The 16,746-nt window shown below is 38.0% G+C and overlaps 1 protein-coding gene across 24 annotated transcripts in view; it reads left to right on the forward strand.

Moving 5' to 3' along the window:
• Positions 1 to 16,746, forward strand: part of ptprsa (protein tyrosine phosphatase receptor type Sa) — a 214,226-nt gene that overhangs the window by 166,525 nt on the left and 30,955 nt on the right. For 13 of the 24 annotated variants that reach the window (XM_017413357.3, XM_017413362.3, XM_017413359.3 and 10 more), the window contains 9 exons: positions 412 to 529; positions 6,553 to 7,146; positions 8,198 to 8,292; positions 8,486 to 8,736; positions 8,949 to 9,036; positions 9,954 to 10,166; positions 10,988 to 11,151; positions 12,646 to 12,657; positions 13,079 to 13,194. In XM_017413357.3, the coding sequence (XP_017268846.1) occupies positions 412 to 529; positions 6,553 to 7,146; positions 8,198 to 8,292; positions 8,486 to 8,736; positions 8,949 to 9,036; positions 9,954 to 10,166; positions 10,988 to 11,151; positions 12,646 to 12,657; positions 13,079 to 13,194 (1,651 nt within the window). The remainder of the gene's footprint in view (positions 1 to 411; positions 530 to 6,552; positions 7,147 to 8,197; positions 8,293 to 8,485; positions 8,737 to 8,948; positions 9,037 to 9,953; positions 10,167 to 10,987; positions 11,152 to 12,645; positions 12,658 to 13,078; positions 13,195 to 16,746) is intronic. The other 11 variants (XM_017413360.3, XM_017413365.3, XM_037974212.1 and 8 more) reach the window with 3 other exon arrangements.

Here is a 16,746-nt window from a genome sequence, read left to right on the forward strand (position 1 = left end):
AATTGATCAGAAGCCTCTCTTTGAAGAGGACTCAAGGAAACTTAATGGCTAAGGTAAAAACTGGCAGCAAAAGGCCAGGAAGTATTCAGCATGCATTTATCAAAGTTAAGTTGTTGATTGGGATACTGCTAAAGGAATAAGGAAGAGCTGCTTCACATTTACATACATAATGTCTCTCCTCCACTTTGGCAGCTCCAAGGATTTAAGTAATGGAATGGTCTCCCATTACATGGAGAGAAACAATACATTAAATGCCCGCTTTGTGGAAAATTAATAAAAAGGACTAGGAGATGCTTGGATTAACATTCTGTGCAAGGCATTTTGAGCTGCACAAAGTGAGGTCAAATCATGAAAAATTCAGAACACATTTTAACATTTTCCTTTTCTCTGTCTCTCTCATGTCTCCCATAGGAAATGGTCATTGAAGGACTCAAACCAGAAACTACTTACTCCATCACGGTGGCAGCATACACCACCAAGGGGGATGGAACTCGAAGCAAACCCAAACTGGTGGTGACCAAAGGGGCAGGTCAGTGCAGAGATAAGTTGTTTGTTTATTGATTTGATCAAAGAACCTCTGTTCCCACAGATATAAATGAAGCATGTGCCTTGTCCTGCTTTGGCTATAAAGGTGTTTGCCTGTGTTTTTTTTAAGTGACAATTTTGCATTTGAGAAATAGTTTTGAAATAACCCTCATTAGGGTCCATAATTTGCCACCATTACTGATTTAAGCTGTTTGAAAAAGTATGGAAAAGCAGACATAAACATGTGCAATCAATCCTGACATTTTAAGGATGCTGATTAAGTGCTTTAATTTAGGGCATGTTTCATTTTGTGATCTTTGCTTTAGAAAATACTATTGAGTTAACAGTCTATTCAACTGCTGCATGTTATCTGAGACATCTGAGGCTAAATGGATCTTGGCTTATTTCAGTCATGTTCAGAAGCGACTCCACAGATTTTAAAGGATCAAGAGCATCTTTAATGTAGTTTCAGATCTTTTTAGGCACATTATGACAGCATGAAAACCCCTGTTGGGTCTTTGATTTTAGCTGTAGTTGAAAAATATTCAAGGCAAATGCCTCCACTTTGCAAAGCCTTGTAATTTTGATTTTGTTCCTTTGTAACCACTGGTGTGCACAGTTTGAAAAGACCACCTGTGCTGTTAGCATGAACATAATCTTAATAGCGAGTTTCATTTGGATTAGTTCAATGCCAAAGATGGAGGGGTTATTTTGTTGGAGCACATGTGCCATTTGACTTTAGTCATAGAACTAATTTGCACACACCTACAGTTACTCATATGGTGTCTATGAAACTAAGAAAAAAAACAAAACAAAAGACATATACAGACCTGTACTGTGGCATTGCACAGACCACTGAACACACACAACCCATTCTCCAGACAAACAGAGAAAAAAAAATCCCACATCCTGACAGGTGTGTGTGTCCTAGGTGTCAAAGACTGTTATGTGGAAAAAAGGACCTGAGTGAGCACTGTCACTCTTCATCCTCCTGTGGGACTGGCTGCGTGATATGCCAGTCTAATGTTTTCTGGTTGTCTCTCAAAGAGAAAACCTCTTTTTTCTGATTATTATTGAAGTGTAAAGAAATGGTTTACGCCAGAGGCCAAGAGATAAACAGAATACAGGAAAGGATGAGAGATTGAAAGAAGGATGGAAAGAAAAGCCTTTCTTGGAAGTAAAGTGATTTTAGTCCTTCATGTTGTGACGTTAGAGTGGCCTAGTAAAAATGCCAGTGTTTCTACTTTATATAAAATAACATGAAAGCTTTTGCTGTGAACAAAATAGATTTTTGATTTCTCATGGAAATTTTTTGTTACTAAATTATGATGTGCTTTGATTTCAAAAAGATATGAATTACATGATTTTGCAATGTATTTGATTTGTTTAGAAGTCTTGTGCAAGAAAAGTGGCTTAGTCTTGTGCTAACACACCTATAATCGTGTACAATTAATGTAAACAAGATATTTCACTGAAATATTTGATACACATATAATTTTATTAAAAGAATATCACACATAAGTTAAGCAATCAATGAAAACAAAATGTTATATAGGCAGGCACATATATAAAGGACACAGTAGTCTGCAGAAATGATGACGTCAAATTTGTCTTTTTTAGAAAGTACAAAGGCCTGAGAAGCAACATCGACAAAAAAAATCAAAGAGAGAGAGGGCAGGTTTTGGTGCCACTGAAAAGTCAATTCACATCAGTAGCCAAGTCTTTTCATCCTTCAGACATCACAAGTTTTCTGGTAATTTTGTGTGTCTGAACATATCTAAAAAAGAATCTGGACTTTTCCATTTTGAAACAATGTGCTGTGGTGTTCCCGAAGATAAACAAAAACACTTATTTCTGAGTCACATAAAAACATTTATTCTGTGACTGGAACTGTCTTTGTTTACTGACTGAAAGCATGGTTTGAAAAGTGGCTTTCTGTTATTTATGCTTTCCAAACTTTTTCTTCGTAGAATAAACTTAACCATGGTCAAAGAAAAAAATGTTTTTTTTGTTGCCACCAAAGTAAACAATGACACTGTTTACATCTGAAAGTTCTTTGCTATCCTATCTGTGCATAAAGAAGTGTATCAGGTTGCTGAAAGAGGCAGCAATCAATACTTGGGCTTCCATTGCTGTTTTAGATTTGCATTTAGAAGAGTTAAATAAATAAGAAAATAATTAATGAAAAATATTTGTAAAATTGTAAAATTAAATAGGTAAACTATTTGTTTGTTATTGACATAGACTTGAAGTACATCAGGGCAAAAAAATCAAGTTAAAGCTGTGAAAATTAACTTAGAATGATTAAAGATATTTCAAACCATTCAACTTACCAGCTGTTTCCCATCTGAGTTGGCAAAACTCTGACTGACTGGTATATTTTCAGATTAAGCTTAAAATAGTATTGTAGGCCTCCTCAGAGACCGAAGTAATCTGATAAAAAATTGTCTTCATTTTTTTTGTGTGGATGTCCACAACAGTAAAAAACTTGCTTCAGAATTGTGTTGTTGATGGAAAGCTGATGTCTGTTTAAGAGCTTCTGAAGGACTTTTAAGCTAGTGTAAAAGATCAGCTTCTATTTGTAAATTGTATGTTTAGTAACTTTTTGAATTGTTATTTTGGCTGAGGGATAAATATTTGTGTTTGTGGCCCTTTTAAAATCTGTTCCTCTCCAAATGTCCTGCTTTCATATTTTCTATCATGTCAATTATTATTCACCATAAACCTGTAGCACACAATGAAAAAGAAAAAGGTTCACTTCCCACGTGTAATCACAGCTCCAGGTTTGGACGCTTCTTTTCTTATCAAGAAAGGAGCACAAAGCAGAGAATCTTACATCCAGGCGTGATTAAACATGATCATTTTTCCCATGGTTTTCCCATATATATGCATTGGTATGAGTATGGTGAGCACAAAGAAAGGGTAATGAGAAGAGAACCTGATTGCCCATTTCCAAGTTGGGCTGAGTGAGTGTCAACAGCACGCTGTTAGTACTGCTGGCTGATGGGAAACGTGCCAGGAGTCCCACAGAAAGGGATTGAACCATGTTTGGCCCTGAAATGGACGTAGATCGAGAGATGGGGAGGTTTGGAAAAGGGGTGGTGGGCTGGGCAGAGTGTAAGGGGAGAAGTGAGGAATTGAGAAAAGAATTGGAGAGTGTGTGTTGGGAGAGAAGAGGAGAGGGACAATCAAGGTGTCCAGAAACCCCAGAATCACTCATAAACACACACAAACCCACACACAAATATTTCAGCCTCCTCATATCCCTGTTGGACCCCTTTGCAGCTGATTGCACTCTGTCCCTTGTCACCTTCATCATTCCTTATTCACTCATTTTTCTTCCCCTCACCATGCCCTTGCTCTCCTTCTCATCACCCATGTAGCACCACACACATACACACAGTCTGAACAATTCTCTGTTTCACCTCCCTTCTCAACGCCAATCTGCTGGCTCAGTGCCCCTTATCCCTCTCCCCTAAAATGCTTTTGGCCACAGGTTTGAATGCACAAATAATAAAACTGTCCCGGGGCTTCAAAGCCTGCGAAGGATACACATGGTAGCCTGTTGATTTTTGAAGTGAAGCACAGAAATGGAGAATAGAAAACACACTGGTGTAATCATAACAGGATCATTATCTCTGATTCCATTTCCTTGATTAACAGTAAGCATGACGGTGGAGTGGGCTTTTAAATGACACCAAGCTGGGCTGTAGTATGTAGCTAAGGAGTATTACAAAGATTCGTCTCACCCAATATGCAGCACCCCCGCCCTTCCTGTATGGGCAAAACCAGAGCTGACAAGCCACCGACTACCCACCCACTCCCATCTTCTTCTAGCAGCAGTCTTCAGAAAGAAGACCATTAGCACACAGAAATGACTAATAAGAGAAGAGGAAGTGGACTGTAAAGCATGTGTGTGTGCTGTGTGTTCCTACATACACAAATATACAGACACACTTTCACAATTATATGGTTCCACAGAGAGAGAGAGAGAGAGTGCTGTTGCCTCAGACTAATGTTAGCTTCTTCAAATTACTTTAAGTTTACACTGGGCAACAAGCCAAATAATTCTATGTGCAGCTATTCCAGCTGATGTGTAGGATAGGCTGCCAACCAGGACCTATATTTTTACACACAACACATACACAGTATGACCATTCTTTGTGTGTACTATCCATAAAGATGCACCGAATCAGATGTGCTTTATATAAGATGCAAACAGTTTGGGGTAGGGAATAGTGCTTACTTTTTTGCCAATGTTCATTTTTGGAAATATTTATGCATGTAGTCTAACAAGTAAACTTACAGAAAGCAATCACATCTATATTTGTTGCTTCCTGAGATGTCAATAAGAACTGTATGTTACACAATTGACTAGGTTTAATCTAAATTAGTGTTGTATTCATCTTGTTCAGCTTTTTAAATCTATACTGAGAAAGCTGTCATGACTAGAACCAACCAGGGTTCTGCACCCCCAGTTTTATGGACCCCCTCTTTGTATGACAGATACACACAGATTGTCAATCTTCTCATGAAGATGCAATCAAACTAATTCAGGAAAGTAAATAAACTGAAAACTGTTCAGTATCTGTTACATGTTATTCAATCATTCCACACCACCAGGGGCTTGCTCAGAAGAATCGCAACTCGGGAGATCCCTGCAGGACTGCATACCTTCAAGGCTTTTTTCATGCTGCATCCACACTGCAGATAGGAATGTTGTCTGCTGGCAGTTTGTAAATGAATTATAATCACATAATTTCTCCATTGTGTATAGGCTTATTAATGCCTAAGCTTTGGTCTATTCTTCAGTATTTTGTTTTTAATCTCAACATTTGGAGCAGTTTTTATGGACAGTTTTATTTTATGTTTACACTTTTTTTCTCTCTTTTGTAATGATGGATTACATTAGTGCATTTATTTGCAATTATTAATAATACACCTTCGTTGTACAAATCAATCAATATACAGTTTTGTGATAGATGGTTGCCTCCATGTTGGTAGAAGACCTGCTCGAATATGGAAAACTGACACTACCTTCATTCTCCATTCTTTTGGTCCAAACATAAAGATGGGATACTTTCTTTAAAGTGTATAAGAACAGTGAAGAGTTCCTGCATTCCTAAAGTACCTTATATGAATGTCTGAAACATCACTACTGTTTGTCTGTTATTCGTCCTCCCACTGTCTTGTATCTCTGAGGAAGAAGAGTCATAGCTATGTAAGTGTAAATGAATTCATTGTAGAATCTGTTTACAGTGAGATGAAGCTTGAGAGCAAATCATCCATACTAATCTGTCGCAAGGCTTTGACAGCTGCGTGAGAACTGAGGTCTTATCTTAACTGCTACTCCCTTTATCTCAGTGATGGGGCCTTAAAAGATGGTTTCATATGCGACATGAGTCATCCATAAGAGCTGCAAAACTGGGCCGTTGTAAAGAATGGTGGCTGAAATCCTGAGTGGATCATTCATTTTACAACAACAGAGATGACAACAACTGAATGAGACACTGTTTTTTGCTTAGATTTTAGTGATGCTTTGCAGTACTGAAATAATTTTTGGTTAGAGTTTAGATGTTACATGAAATGATAATAAGAACAGCAGTCACTCTACAATTTATGAACTCTAAGGATCTTCCATATCTCCATGCAGCTCAAACTGACTTGTGTTAACTGATGAACTCCTTAAATTAAACCTGTCGTTATAACTTTATTTTCTTTGATTTTTTTAATATTTATTATAGCCACTTAAAAAACTGGAGTTCTCATTACTTTGATCAAACATTAAAAACATAATGTAAACATGCTTCATAAAACATATAAACTTTGCTTTTCAATTTTAGAAGGAATATAAATCATATTTCATGACAGATATATTTTGTATCCATGATCTAAACCCAGTAATTGAGGTTTGTCTGTCTGATCAATTTATGCACAATACCTTTGTAAGTGACGGTAAAGCCTGACACATAAAGAAAGGTACTGTGTCATGAATAAACATGAATCAATGTTTTTTTTCCCCTACAGTGCCTGGTCCACCTTATCTGTCTGTGGTTCAAGACTCAAAGGTATCAGCTGTTGTTCACTGGGATCCTCCAGACCTAACCAATGGAATGGATCTGCAGGGATACCGGCTCCAGTTTGGTCGAAAAGATGTCTCTCCTTTAGCCACACTGGAATTTTCTCCCCAAGAACGGAAGTATCCTGTGGGCAACATTCACCGGGGTGCCACTTATCTCTTTAAGATCTCAGCCAAAAGCAGAGGGGGCTTTGGGGAAGAGGCTGTGGCAGAACTCACTGTTCCCGAGAATACCCCAGGAGGATACCCTCAAATTAATGAGGGCTCCAATGTAACATGCTGCTCAGTGCAGCTGTCCTGGTCTCCACCAGTGCTGGCAGAGAGGAATGGGGTCATCACAGAGTACACTTTGGCCTATAAAGAAGCCGGCACCAGAGAAGCACCTCAGGAACTCCGCTTACCTCCAAACCTTTCCAGCTATGTGCTCAACAGCCTCAAACCGAACTCTGCATATGATGTGAAAATACGTGCCCACACCAGTGTAGGTCCAGGGCCCTACAGCCCGCCTATCCAGTATCGGACGATGGTCATTGATCCTGCAGGTAGGGCTTGTCTGTTTCTTTACCAGCCCAGTGGCAGGGGGTTGGAAATTATCTAAAAGCAGTCTGCAACGACACAAAAATGAAAACTACCCCACCCACTTCTTCAACCACCTCCACTTTTCCTCAAAATGAGGAAAGCTTGATGTTTAAAATTGCTTGCCATGGAATACTTGCCTCACTAACCCAAATCAGGTAAAATGAAAGTCAGTCAAGGCATAGTCAGTCATTTTGAGAAAGTGGAGAGCAGCCTAGAATTTAAGGTAAGTGTTTATTTTTTGGTCAGTCACTCCAGTCAGTCTTTGCAGCCCTTCTAAAGCACATTCACGCAACTTTGCCATCTCACTTCCCAGTTTTAAAACAAGGTAGGACCTCAGTCATATCCAGTTTATATAACAGTTTGTTTTGGATTAACTTAGGAATTCGGGAATATTCTTTTTGTTTTCTTCTGTTTCAAAATTTTGTTTAATTTTCTAGGTTTGATTTGAGATTCTCTTCCCTTCCTACCACACTCCCTCCCTTGAAGCTTCCTTTCCTGTTCGCCTGTCCCTTATTAGGACAGCTTGTGGCATGGCATCCCTCAGATGCACTGCTCAGGACTGTTGGCATGCAGTGTTTTGACTCTGTCTCAATGTCTCTGTGGCAGCACGTTGGCAGTGCCAACTCAAACTCTGTAACCTTGTCAGAACAGTTGGCTTTAGGTCTGTAAGGGTTAATTGTTATTCATTGAGTAGTCATGGTTCAAAGTCAGTAGTGAGATGGGTTGGCACTTCGAATGATGGCTAGCCGAAGGATGTATCCTTGTGCTTCATGGGTTTGTTGTCCATGAGTCTTACATGCTGTATGTGTTAACCAATGGCATTGCTTTTCTCACAACCAATCACAGTTCACTTTTGCATTCACTCTTCAACTCAAAGGAAAGTTGCAGGAAGAGAACAGCTTTCATTTTGAAACCAACGCTCTTTATTATTTTCCTTTCACTTGGTTTCAGTGTTTGTTGCTTGAATTTAAAATACAATTTTTCCCCCTTTTTTTGCATTTGTCTTTCTAACAGATGTTCCAAAGAATTTCACTGTGAAGTGGGTCACCAAGACCGCAGTAGTCCTTGCATGGAAGTTTTCCGAAAGCAGATCTCCATACAAATGCACGGTGTGTTAAATGTTGGGACTTTAAATAAAACACTCGGCTGAGTTATTTTATAAATACATTTTTTATAATAATATAATATAATATAATATTTATATCCTATAAATAAAATAAAATCATTGTACCTGTCACATTCCCTGCTAACCACTTATCTGTACATTAATTATACTTTGCATTATAATTTTTTGAACTCTAGATTGAATACAACCGTCAAAAAATGGATGTGGATGCTAGACAGTTGAAGGTGTTCATCACAGGGCTAAGGCACAACACCACGTATGAGTTCAGGGTGACCTGCCAAGAAAGCATGGATGGTGGGCCGCGACACCGTGTGGTGGCCAGGACGGCACCACTTATACTGGCCAAGAAGCCCAAACTGGACATTTATGCTGAGCCTGAGAACATACTCACCATGTCCTTTCCACAGATCAACATTAAGGATGTCAAGTGAGTATAAAGAAAAGTGGTATATAAAAATCTTCTGATATTCAAAATATAGTGGGATATTGGAGGTATTATTGCTTGCATTGTGAAATGACTACTATAAATTGATTTCCTGCAAATTTTGATTGCCATTTGCTTGCTGCAAGTACTAAAAACTAATATACAATATTGATAAAAATAAAATAACATTGATTTTCTTGTTGGTGTTTTTTCAGGAACTTCTATGTAGTAGTAGTGCCTCTTAAAACAACAACAGGAACAGTAAAAAACTTAAAGAGCCCTGATGAGATGGACATAGAGGAGGTAAGATGTTTTGTGAGCAATAATGTTGCTTATATAGGGTAAATCCTGAGCATTAGATTAAATAGTAGAAGTTACACACTGTATATTTAACTATATTAATAGCGTATGTTTCTGTTAACTATATTTGACAGAGGTAACTCTTGTCTGTACAAAAAAAAAAAGTTTTCACTGAAAGTTTCTGTGTTTTACGTATCAGTGGTTGTGAATTCTAGCTGTATTGTAAAGACCATGAAGCAGGATGACCACACACAGCAAGTGCATCTCAGCTATGCTAATTTATCCCTCAAAGCAAGCAGAGGAGAGAATTATGCAGTTGTCTCCAATTCTTCTCATAGCTCGGGGTCACCTTTAGCACCAGATCAACAGCAGCCATTCCTATTGAATTTGAGATTATACAGATTCCCTTTTATTAGAGCTTGCCTCTGAATCTAGTTTGAACTGAATGAGAGTGTCGTTTTTATTATTCCAGATATCTAGAAGCTTTTTCAATCTACAATTTGTTTTCTTTTAATCGCCTACTAAAAACCATTAAAGAATCTTCTACATGAAAATTTACGAACATGTTTTCCTGCAAAACTCAAAAGTGTAGAGAGGTTTCAGGCATTGATAGTCTTATATAGATGTTCTCATAATGAAAACTGAAGAGTTTGATTTATCAGCGATAGAAAGGATTGTCTCTCTCATTTGATTTCTGAAAGCATCTGCTCCTTTATGTCTTCCTAATTTGGAGTTATCAGATGCTTCAGAGTATAAACACAGCATCAAAAAACCTTACTAGGTCAGACTTAATTGTTCTCCAGATCTAGTTCTTGTAAATGATCTGTCAGTTGATTTGAGACTGATATGCAAAGACTAACAAGAATACAAAAAAATGATCATATTAAGAAGGAAACTAATACTCTCTTGACTTTGGGAAGCTCTTGCGGGAGGTGATCCCAAAGAGGCGCTCGCGCCGTCAGCTAGCTCAGCTGGACCAGAGGAATCCCTACATCACGGCCTGTTTCAAGCAGCTGCCCCCCAGCTTCACGGTGGGATCAGACCACCGCTTCAGCAGCTGTGAGAATAAGCCTCTCGAACCTGGTCAGGAGTATGTCTTCTTCCTGCTGGCTGAACTCAATGCCACTGCGGGGGTGAGTTTTTGAAACAGCCCAGTTCAACACAATGAACTTAAACCGATTTTTAGTTACTTTTCTTATGTGAAACATTAATTGATATTTGAGGTTTGTTCAGTTCATTATGGTCTGCCTTAGTGTTTCTTGTAAATTTAGCTTTTTTCACCATATATAAGTATATAACTCTTAAAATAAAGCGCAAAAAGTAGTCTGTTTTACTTTCACTTGAGGGTAGGTACATTAGGCACAACCATGACGCAAATATTTTTTTACTCACCTGCAATGTATTCCAGATGCTAAACAACTTCACAAAAAATATACAACTGCATTTAGTGAAGTTCAGAAAGAAAGTATAATATATCCCTTATAAGACTTGAACTTTGGTCTCCAGTATCTTACAGCTTTTTGTATCCTACTGAGCTATCCAGCCACTTTGCATGGGGGCGCCCAGCTGCATGTTCTCTTGCTGTATTTCAGTGTCTCAGTCAAGCCTGATCACATACTGTGAAGCAAGGCTCGGATAGGCTAAAGAACTGCCCTCATTAATTTTTTCTGAGCTGGGCTACATCTGGTTCCTCTATCAAATTTTGTGTATTTTTTTTTTTTTAAATTTAATAATTTGTAGATCAGATAAAATAAGACCCCGAGACAGATATGACCCAGGGACCACCAGTTAATGATCACTGCCTTATAATATGTATACACAATGTACAGAGTCTGCTGGTTACTTGAATTTGTAGACTTTTTCTTAGGCCAGTTCACTGAACTCCACTCAATTTTCACATTCACTACACTTCAACTTTGACTGTACTGATGTTTTTGTTTTGTTTTGTTTTCAGAAAATGTTTGCAACTAGCCCTTATAGCGACACAGTGATGACCCCTGAGCTGGTTGTGGACCCTTTGCCAGTAGAAACTGGTGATGGACTCATATGGGTGGTTGGCCCTGTCTTGGCTGTGGTCTTCATCATTGGCATTGTCATCTCCATTCTCCTTTTGAAAAAGTGAGTTGACTTTAGAATTGTGTGATTTTATTAAATGGTTTTGGACCTGCCATAAATCAAAAATGGAGTGTAAAAATACAACAGTTTAACTTTAAATGTTGAGAAATAGCTTCTAGGCTTCAAGGTAGATTTCAAGATGCTGTTATTTTTTTATGGGTCACCAGTATAGAAAGCTGTCTTGTTGAAAGATCTTTAACAGCATGTCTTTGTTACTTTAAACCTGTCATTTAGCAACCCAGTAGATTAAAACTGTGGCTTTTTTTGTTGGTACCTGCTGCATGCATGGGCCCTCAAAAGCTTAAACAGCAATCCATTTTTTTTGTTTGTTTGTATTTTGTGAATTGAGCTGAACATGTTCTAAAATTCTATTTCCTACCCATTCAGCAGCATAACAAGATGCTCTCGATATTTCATGTTGAACCAGTTATTTGGAGTTTAACTGGAAAATTTGGTTATTGAAAAATAATTGCATGTTAGGAAGCATGCTGAGGCAGCGGCGTATTTTGTATTCATTGCAGCATGATATTCACAGACCGAATAACATTGTTGCATGTAAATGTGGCTTTGTTGTGGGAAAAAAGATGGCTGTGGAAAGTGAGCTGGATGGAGAGAGAGGAGATAATGAGATTCCTTGAGACAATGCTCAAAACTAAACAAATTATTAACTGATTTCATTTTCAGTTATTTATTTCAAATGATACATAATAATTGTTTAAAAAAAACTGTTTTTATTATTTATTTCAGTGTGGGTAAAGTTAATAATTCATTGCAGTGATAGTTGGCTTTCCTTTAAAGTTTGATCATCTATACTAGAGCAAAAGAAAAAAAAACACCTTTCATGTCAAGTCTATAGTAGCTGTTTAGTGACTCTATGTATGGACTAAATATTGGGTGTAAAAGGTAGTCCCTACATACAAAAGGAGCTTCCTGAGTTTTCTTTAAGAAGTCAGTGGGGCTGGAGTTAGCAGTATAAGTACATCATGATACTGTCAGATGATCCCTTGCTGTCTGACCTTGCTTTACCTCCATCTTGGTGGTTAGGGAGAGTAACATCTCTCCTTGGATCTCTCTCTTTTTTCTCCGTTCTCTTTTTCTTCATCTCACTCTCCCACCTCTCCTTGTTGAATAGTGTTTCCCGGGTCTGCCCTTGGCCCTGACATTCCCCCTTTTCCTATGTGCATCTGCACCCTCGTGCACACACGTAACCACACACACATACACTCACAAATGCATGCGCTTACTTCAACATTTCATCAAATGCGTCGTTATTTTCTCCCCCCGACATGTCTGCACACATGCACACACCACCTCCTGACGCTGTTGAGCTATAGCTCGCATTTTTTTGGCGAGCCCAACAGTGACCCCTGTGAATTTTAAACTGCTCTCTATTGATTTATATCTCTTCTTGCCTCCCCCTCTCCCTTTCTCCTTGTGTGTTGTGTTTTTGCCATTTTTATAAATTTATTTGGCTCCTATTGCTTTCTCTGGAAACAGCAAACCAGACAGGTAAGGTGTAGTTTTACTTAGATTCAGTGCATTTCAACAGATAAGGACAAAGTAGCCTGCATCAGTTTTAAAAAGAAACTATTTTATAGATGTATACATGCAATCAGAGTTCCGGTGGTGATACCTGAAATTTATTTTGACCTAGTAAGCGTCCAGTCGGTTAAAGATGTTGAGTTGTAAGTTGTAGTAACACCAAAGGATGGGCTATTGCAATTTATTAGTTTGTGTCGATGACTCAAAGTTAAAGGAGTCCAGCATTTAAAGTCAGTTTTCAGACGCAGAAAAGGTTGTCTGATCACAATTTCACCAATTCACTTTTCTTTAAAATGTTAATTGTTCATTGCATTAAATGCTAACTAAAGCTTCTTCTGTTTTTGTTATATATCCCCCCAACCCCATCTTTCTTTGTTTTGCTTTACAGCCGCAAAAGAAAAGAGTCTGAGCCACGCACGAAATGTCTGCTAAACAATGCAGACATTACACCACACCACCCCACAGATCCTGTGGAAATGAGGCGCATCAACTTCCAAACTCAAGGTAGGACCGACTCAAAACACATATTGCATAAACCTCAATAACTTCCTTTATGTACGTTTACTCAGGTTATGAGTTTTATTGAAAAAAGAGGGCTGAGTTGTAGAGTTTATGAAGATGCATAAACCATAAGGGGGCTGTAATGATTGCCTGTGTTTCTGTGGCTTTAACAGACTGAAATGGTATTTCAGACCCTTTTCAGCCTGCATATAAAAAAGGTTTTGAAGAAACTTCTAAACCTCTTCATTTTTGGAACCTAATAAAATAAAAAGCTGTGTTCAAACCTGACAAAAAATAAATAAATTATGAGTAGCACTTATATAAATGATGGTTATTTGCTACATATAATGCAGTACTTTGATCAAATAAACTGACATAGCAAAAGAAAGCTTTTCCTCTTGACATCAATGTATAAAATTAAAGGTTTTGTGATTGTAAGAAAGAACAAATTTAAATGTGCTCATTGGCAGACACATGAATAAAAGCATATGAGATGTTAAGCATGTGCCACAGCATTGTTATGTCCATTGAGTGCTCTCAGATCTTTGTGTTCAACATCCTTTTGCCTCCATAACTGCCTGCAGGCCATATCTATGGATTCAACGTGTCCCCGTGTAACAATTACCCATTGATGAATAACAAATTGTTGGAAATTATGTCTCTTGTTAAACTGGAAACAAATCCTGTTTTGTTCTCCAGGGTTTACATGCTTCCACTGTTGTCTTTCCTCTCTTCTGATGTTCATCCAAGCTAAAGTCTGGTGTTTGCAACTGAGCACATTACATCCTGCTCACATTCTCTTAGGCTTCTACAGCTAAAGCTTGGCTGATATCTTCCTCCCACAAACCTTTGAAGGCTCATTTTTCTGTCAGTCTTTCTGCTGTCAAGTGTTTTGTGATTTAGTTTAAATGTCATGTTAAGTTTGCTGAGGGTTTTTGTGTTTCTTTGTTTTTTGAGCCACAGTTGAATCAAGTCTGTTCGGTTTCCAATGCCCAGTTATAAGCCACAACCTGTTAACATAGAAAATTCCCATGGGTTGATCATTGTTCTAGTTTTAGAAACCAGTTACTCTGTTTGGTCCGGCTTTATTTGAATGAGTTACCTTTAGCTAAGCATCATAAATATACTGAACACTTTTTGCATTGTATATATTTTGAGGTGTAGATGTTTCAGACAGGATAATCCACTCATGTAATCTGATGCAACACAGACCTGCACTTTGAAAAACTTGTACTTGTGCTCAAATTGCATGTTTCCTACCTACTGCAGAAAGCATGCAACAAAGAAGGAAAACACTGAGGAAATACACAAGAGGAAGGAAAAAAAAGCAGCATAGTTTCTTTCTCCTTTCTCTTTTCTCCTTCTCTATTTTCTAGTGTAGTTGTCTTTCAGCCATCCATCTGTCATCCGCGGCCAGACTCTGCACCATCAAAAGGCTAACATTTCAAAATAGAGCATTTCTCCTCAGCTTCTTTGGGAGCTCAGACATGCTGCCTTGAGTTTGTTTCTTCGGGCAAAACAGACATCTTTACATCAGAGAGTAAAATTGTAGACACACCAAGACACAGAAATGTCGATGCTCATTCCATCGCCCTCATCTTTATCATGCTTGGCTATGAGAAACTCTGTCGGTGGCTCTGTGATGACACAATGACTGTCCTTACCATTTGTATCTCTTACCTCCAGTGTTTTTCATCCTTACATTCAAGCTGTCCCGCTCTCCCCCTTAAATATTTAAAACTCTTGTTACGATCTTTTGCTTCATTTTCACAAAAGGGTTCACTAATACACACAGAGGCTTCTTTTTATATACGACAAGTGTTCTCATTCTACAGCTCTGCCATCGTTCTGCGGAATTGGTTGTCGTTATCTCCACACCCTGTAAATTTAATTTGAATGGACATTTTAGCCCAATTAAGAGGGCCGGTGAGCATTTGTGAACATTCCCATCAGCTAATAGAGAGTATTGTTCAATGAGCATGCTCCCAGTGCAGTTATCTAAGGGCTCTTCAGTCTATCAGAGCATATGCTACATTGGCTACATATGCTCATTGAATCCTGGTGCTGGGGAGCATAAAATATGTTTTGGGGAGGTTTCCTGTGAGCAGAATATTTGAGAGACTGTGTTCACCACATGTGTGTGTTGGTACTTTAAATCCTGGAGGTGATCTGACCACCTCACAGTGACATCCTGTAGCTTCTTGGTGCAGAGAGCATCTAGTTTTGTCATTATCTTTCTTAGAGCCACGGGGTTAATTAGTGAATGGGGCCAAAGTGTCAAAGCGGTGCAACTCAGCGGATATCTGTTGTTTATCTCTGAGCATGCCCTGCCCCTTTCTCACTGTATTCAGTTACTTTTTTTTCCTACTTCTTCTAAAGTAGAGAAATTGGTAAATCAATAAATTAGTGAACAAACAAATGCAACCTATCAGGGACACAAATTAATTATTAAAATCGTAAATATTAACCACGGCAATTAAGCTGTAGTCATCTATACCACTATTATTTAGTAATTTATCTCAGTTACTTTCAAAGATGGCAATTTTTTAGGCCTGTCTTTTTTTTCCCTTTGACATGCTAATTCCAAGTCTTCAATGCACAGCTGAAATAGACTGTCAGAATTGAAAATTGCCAAATTTTCTCACTTAAAATTAAAAAAATAAACTTTCTGTATGCACAGTTAGGATAGAAAACCTGGAGTCTCAGTTGCCAATAAATGGTGTGCAACAGCAGGCATTCAGGATGTCTGAGACTGACTGCAGGCAGTCACAGAGCAAAGACATAAAACAGAAAAAATAAAGTAATCTAAACATAGTCTGCTCAAGAGTTGCAGGCCCCAAATCACACTGGGAAAAAAAAAACAAGGTGGATACCACCTAAAGACTGGGTTTTCTGGTCTTAAACAATGAGTTTCAGTTATAACTTTTAGTTGTGTTTTTATTTTATTTTTATTTTATTAACACTTTTGCATAAAATGTCTTTGGTGTTAGTGCTGGAAATGCCTATACTGCTGAATTTAGTATTCACAAAATCTTTTGGAGCTGCCTGAAATAAGTTTATAGTTTGGTACCACAAAAATAATTTGAACACATTTTTTTTGTAATGATTTTCCTTTTTTGAACCAATTAAAAATGTCCCTGCTGCTTTTTAGCAACAGTTCTGTTGTTAGACACTCAGCTTCTGCTCTGCATTAGCTTTTATAAAAAGTAGCTTAGCATCAGTGTGAGCCTTGGGTATCAGTCAGAGCATTTCTATTCCTCTCTGTTTGAGGGGTTATATAAAAAGACTGGCACAGTTACAGGAGTAGAGCAGCCAAACCCTTGAATGACGAAGATTTGTACTAATTTTATATTTAATCTGACCCTTACTGATAAGCACTCCTTGAGCTCCAACTATTTAAACAAATACAGAAAAGGCTTCAGCTGATGAACCAAAGTAAACATTTACAATGTATTTTCTCAAACCTTCACTGTACACATCTTACCTGTGTCATACCAATAAATATATTATTAACTGAAAAAATAGTGATGATTTTATTAAAAGTTCATGGGAAAC

This window comes from Kryptolebias marmoratus, linkage group LG24, assembly GCF_001649575.2.
Source record: "Kryptolebias marmoratus isolate JLee-2015 linkage group LG24, ASM164957v2, whole genome shotgun sequence".
NCBI classification, from domain to species: domain Eukaryota; kingdom Metazoa; phylum Chordata; class Actinopteri; order Cyprinodontiformes; family Rivulidae; genus Kryptolebias; species Kryptolebias marmoratus.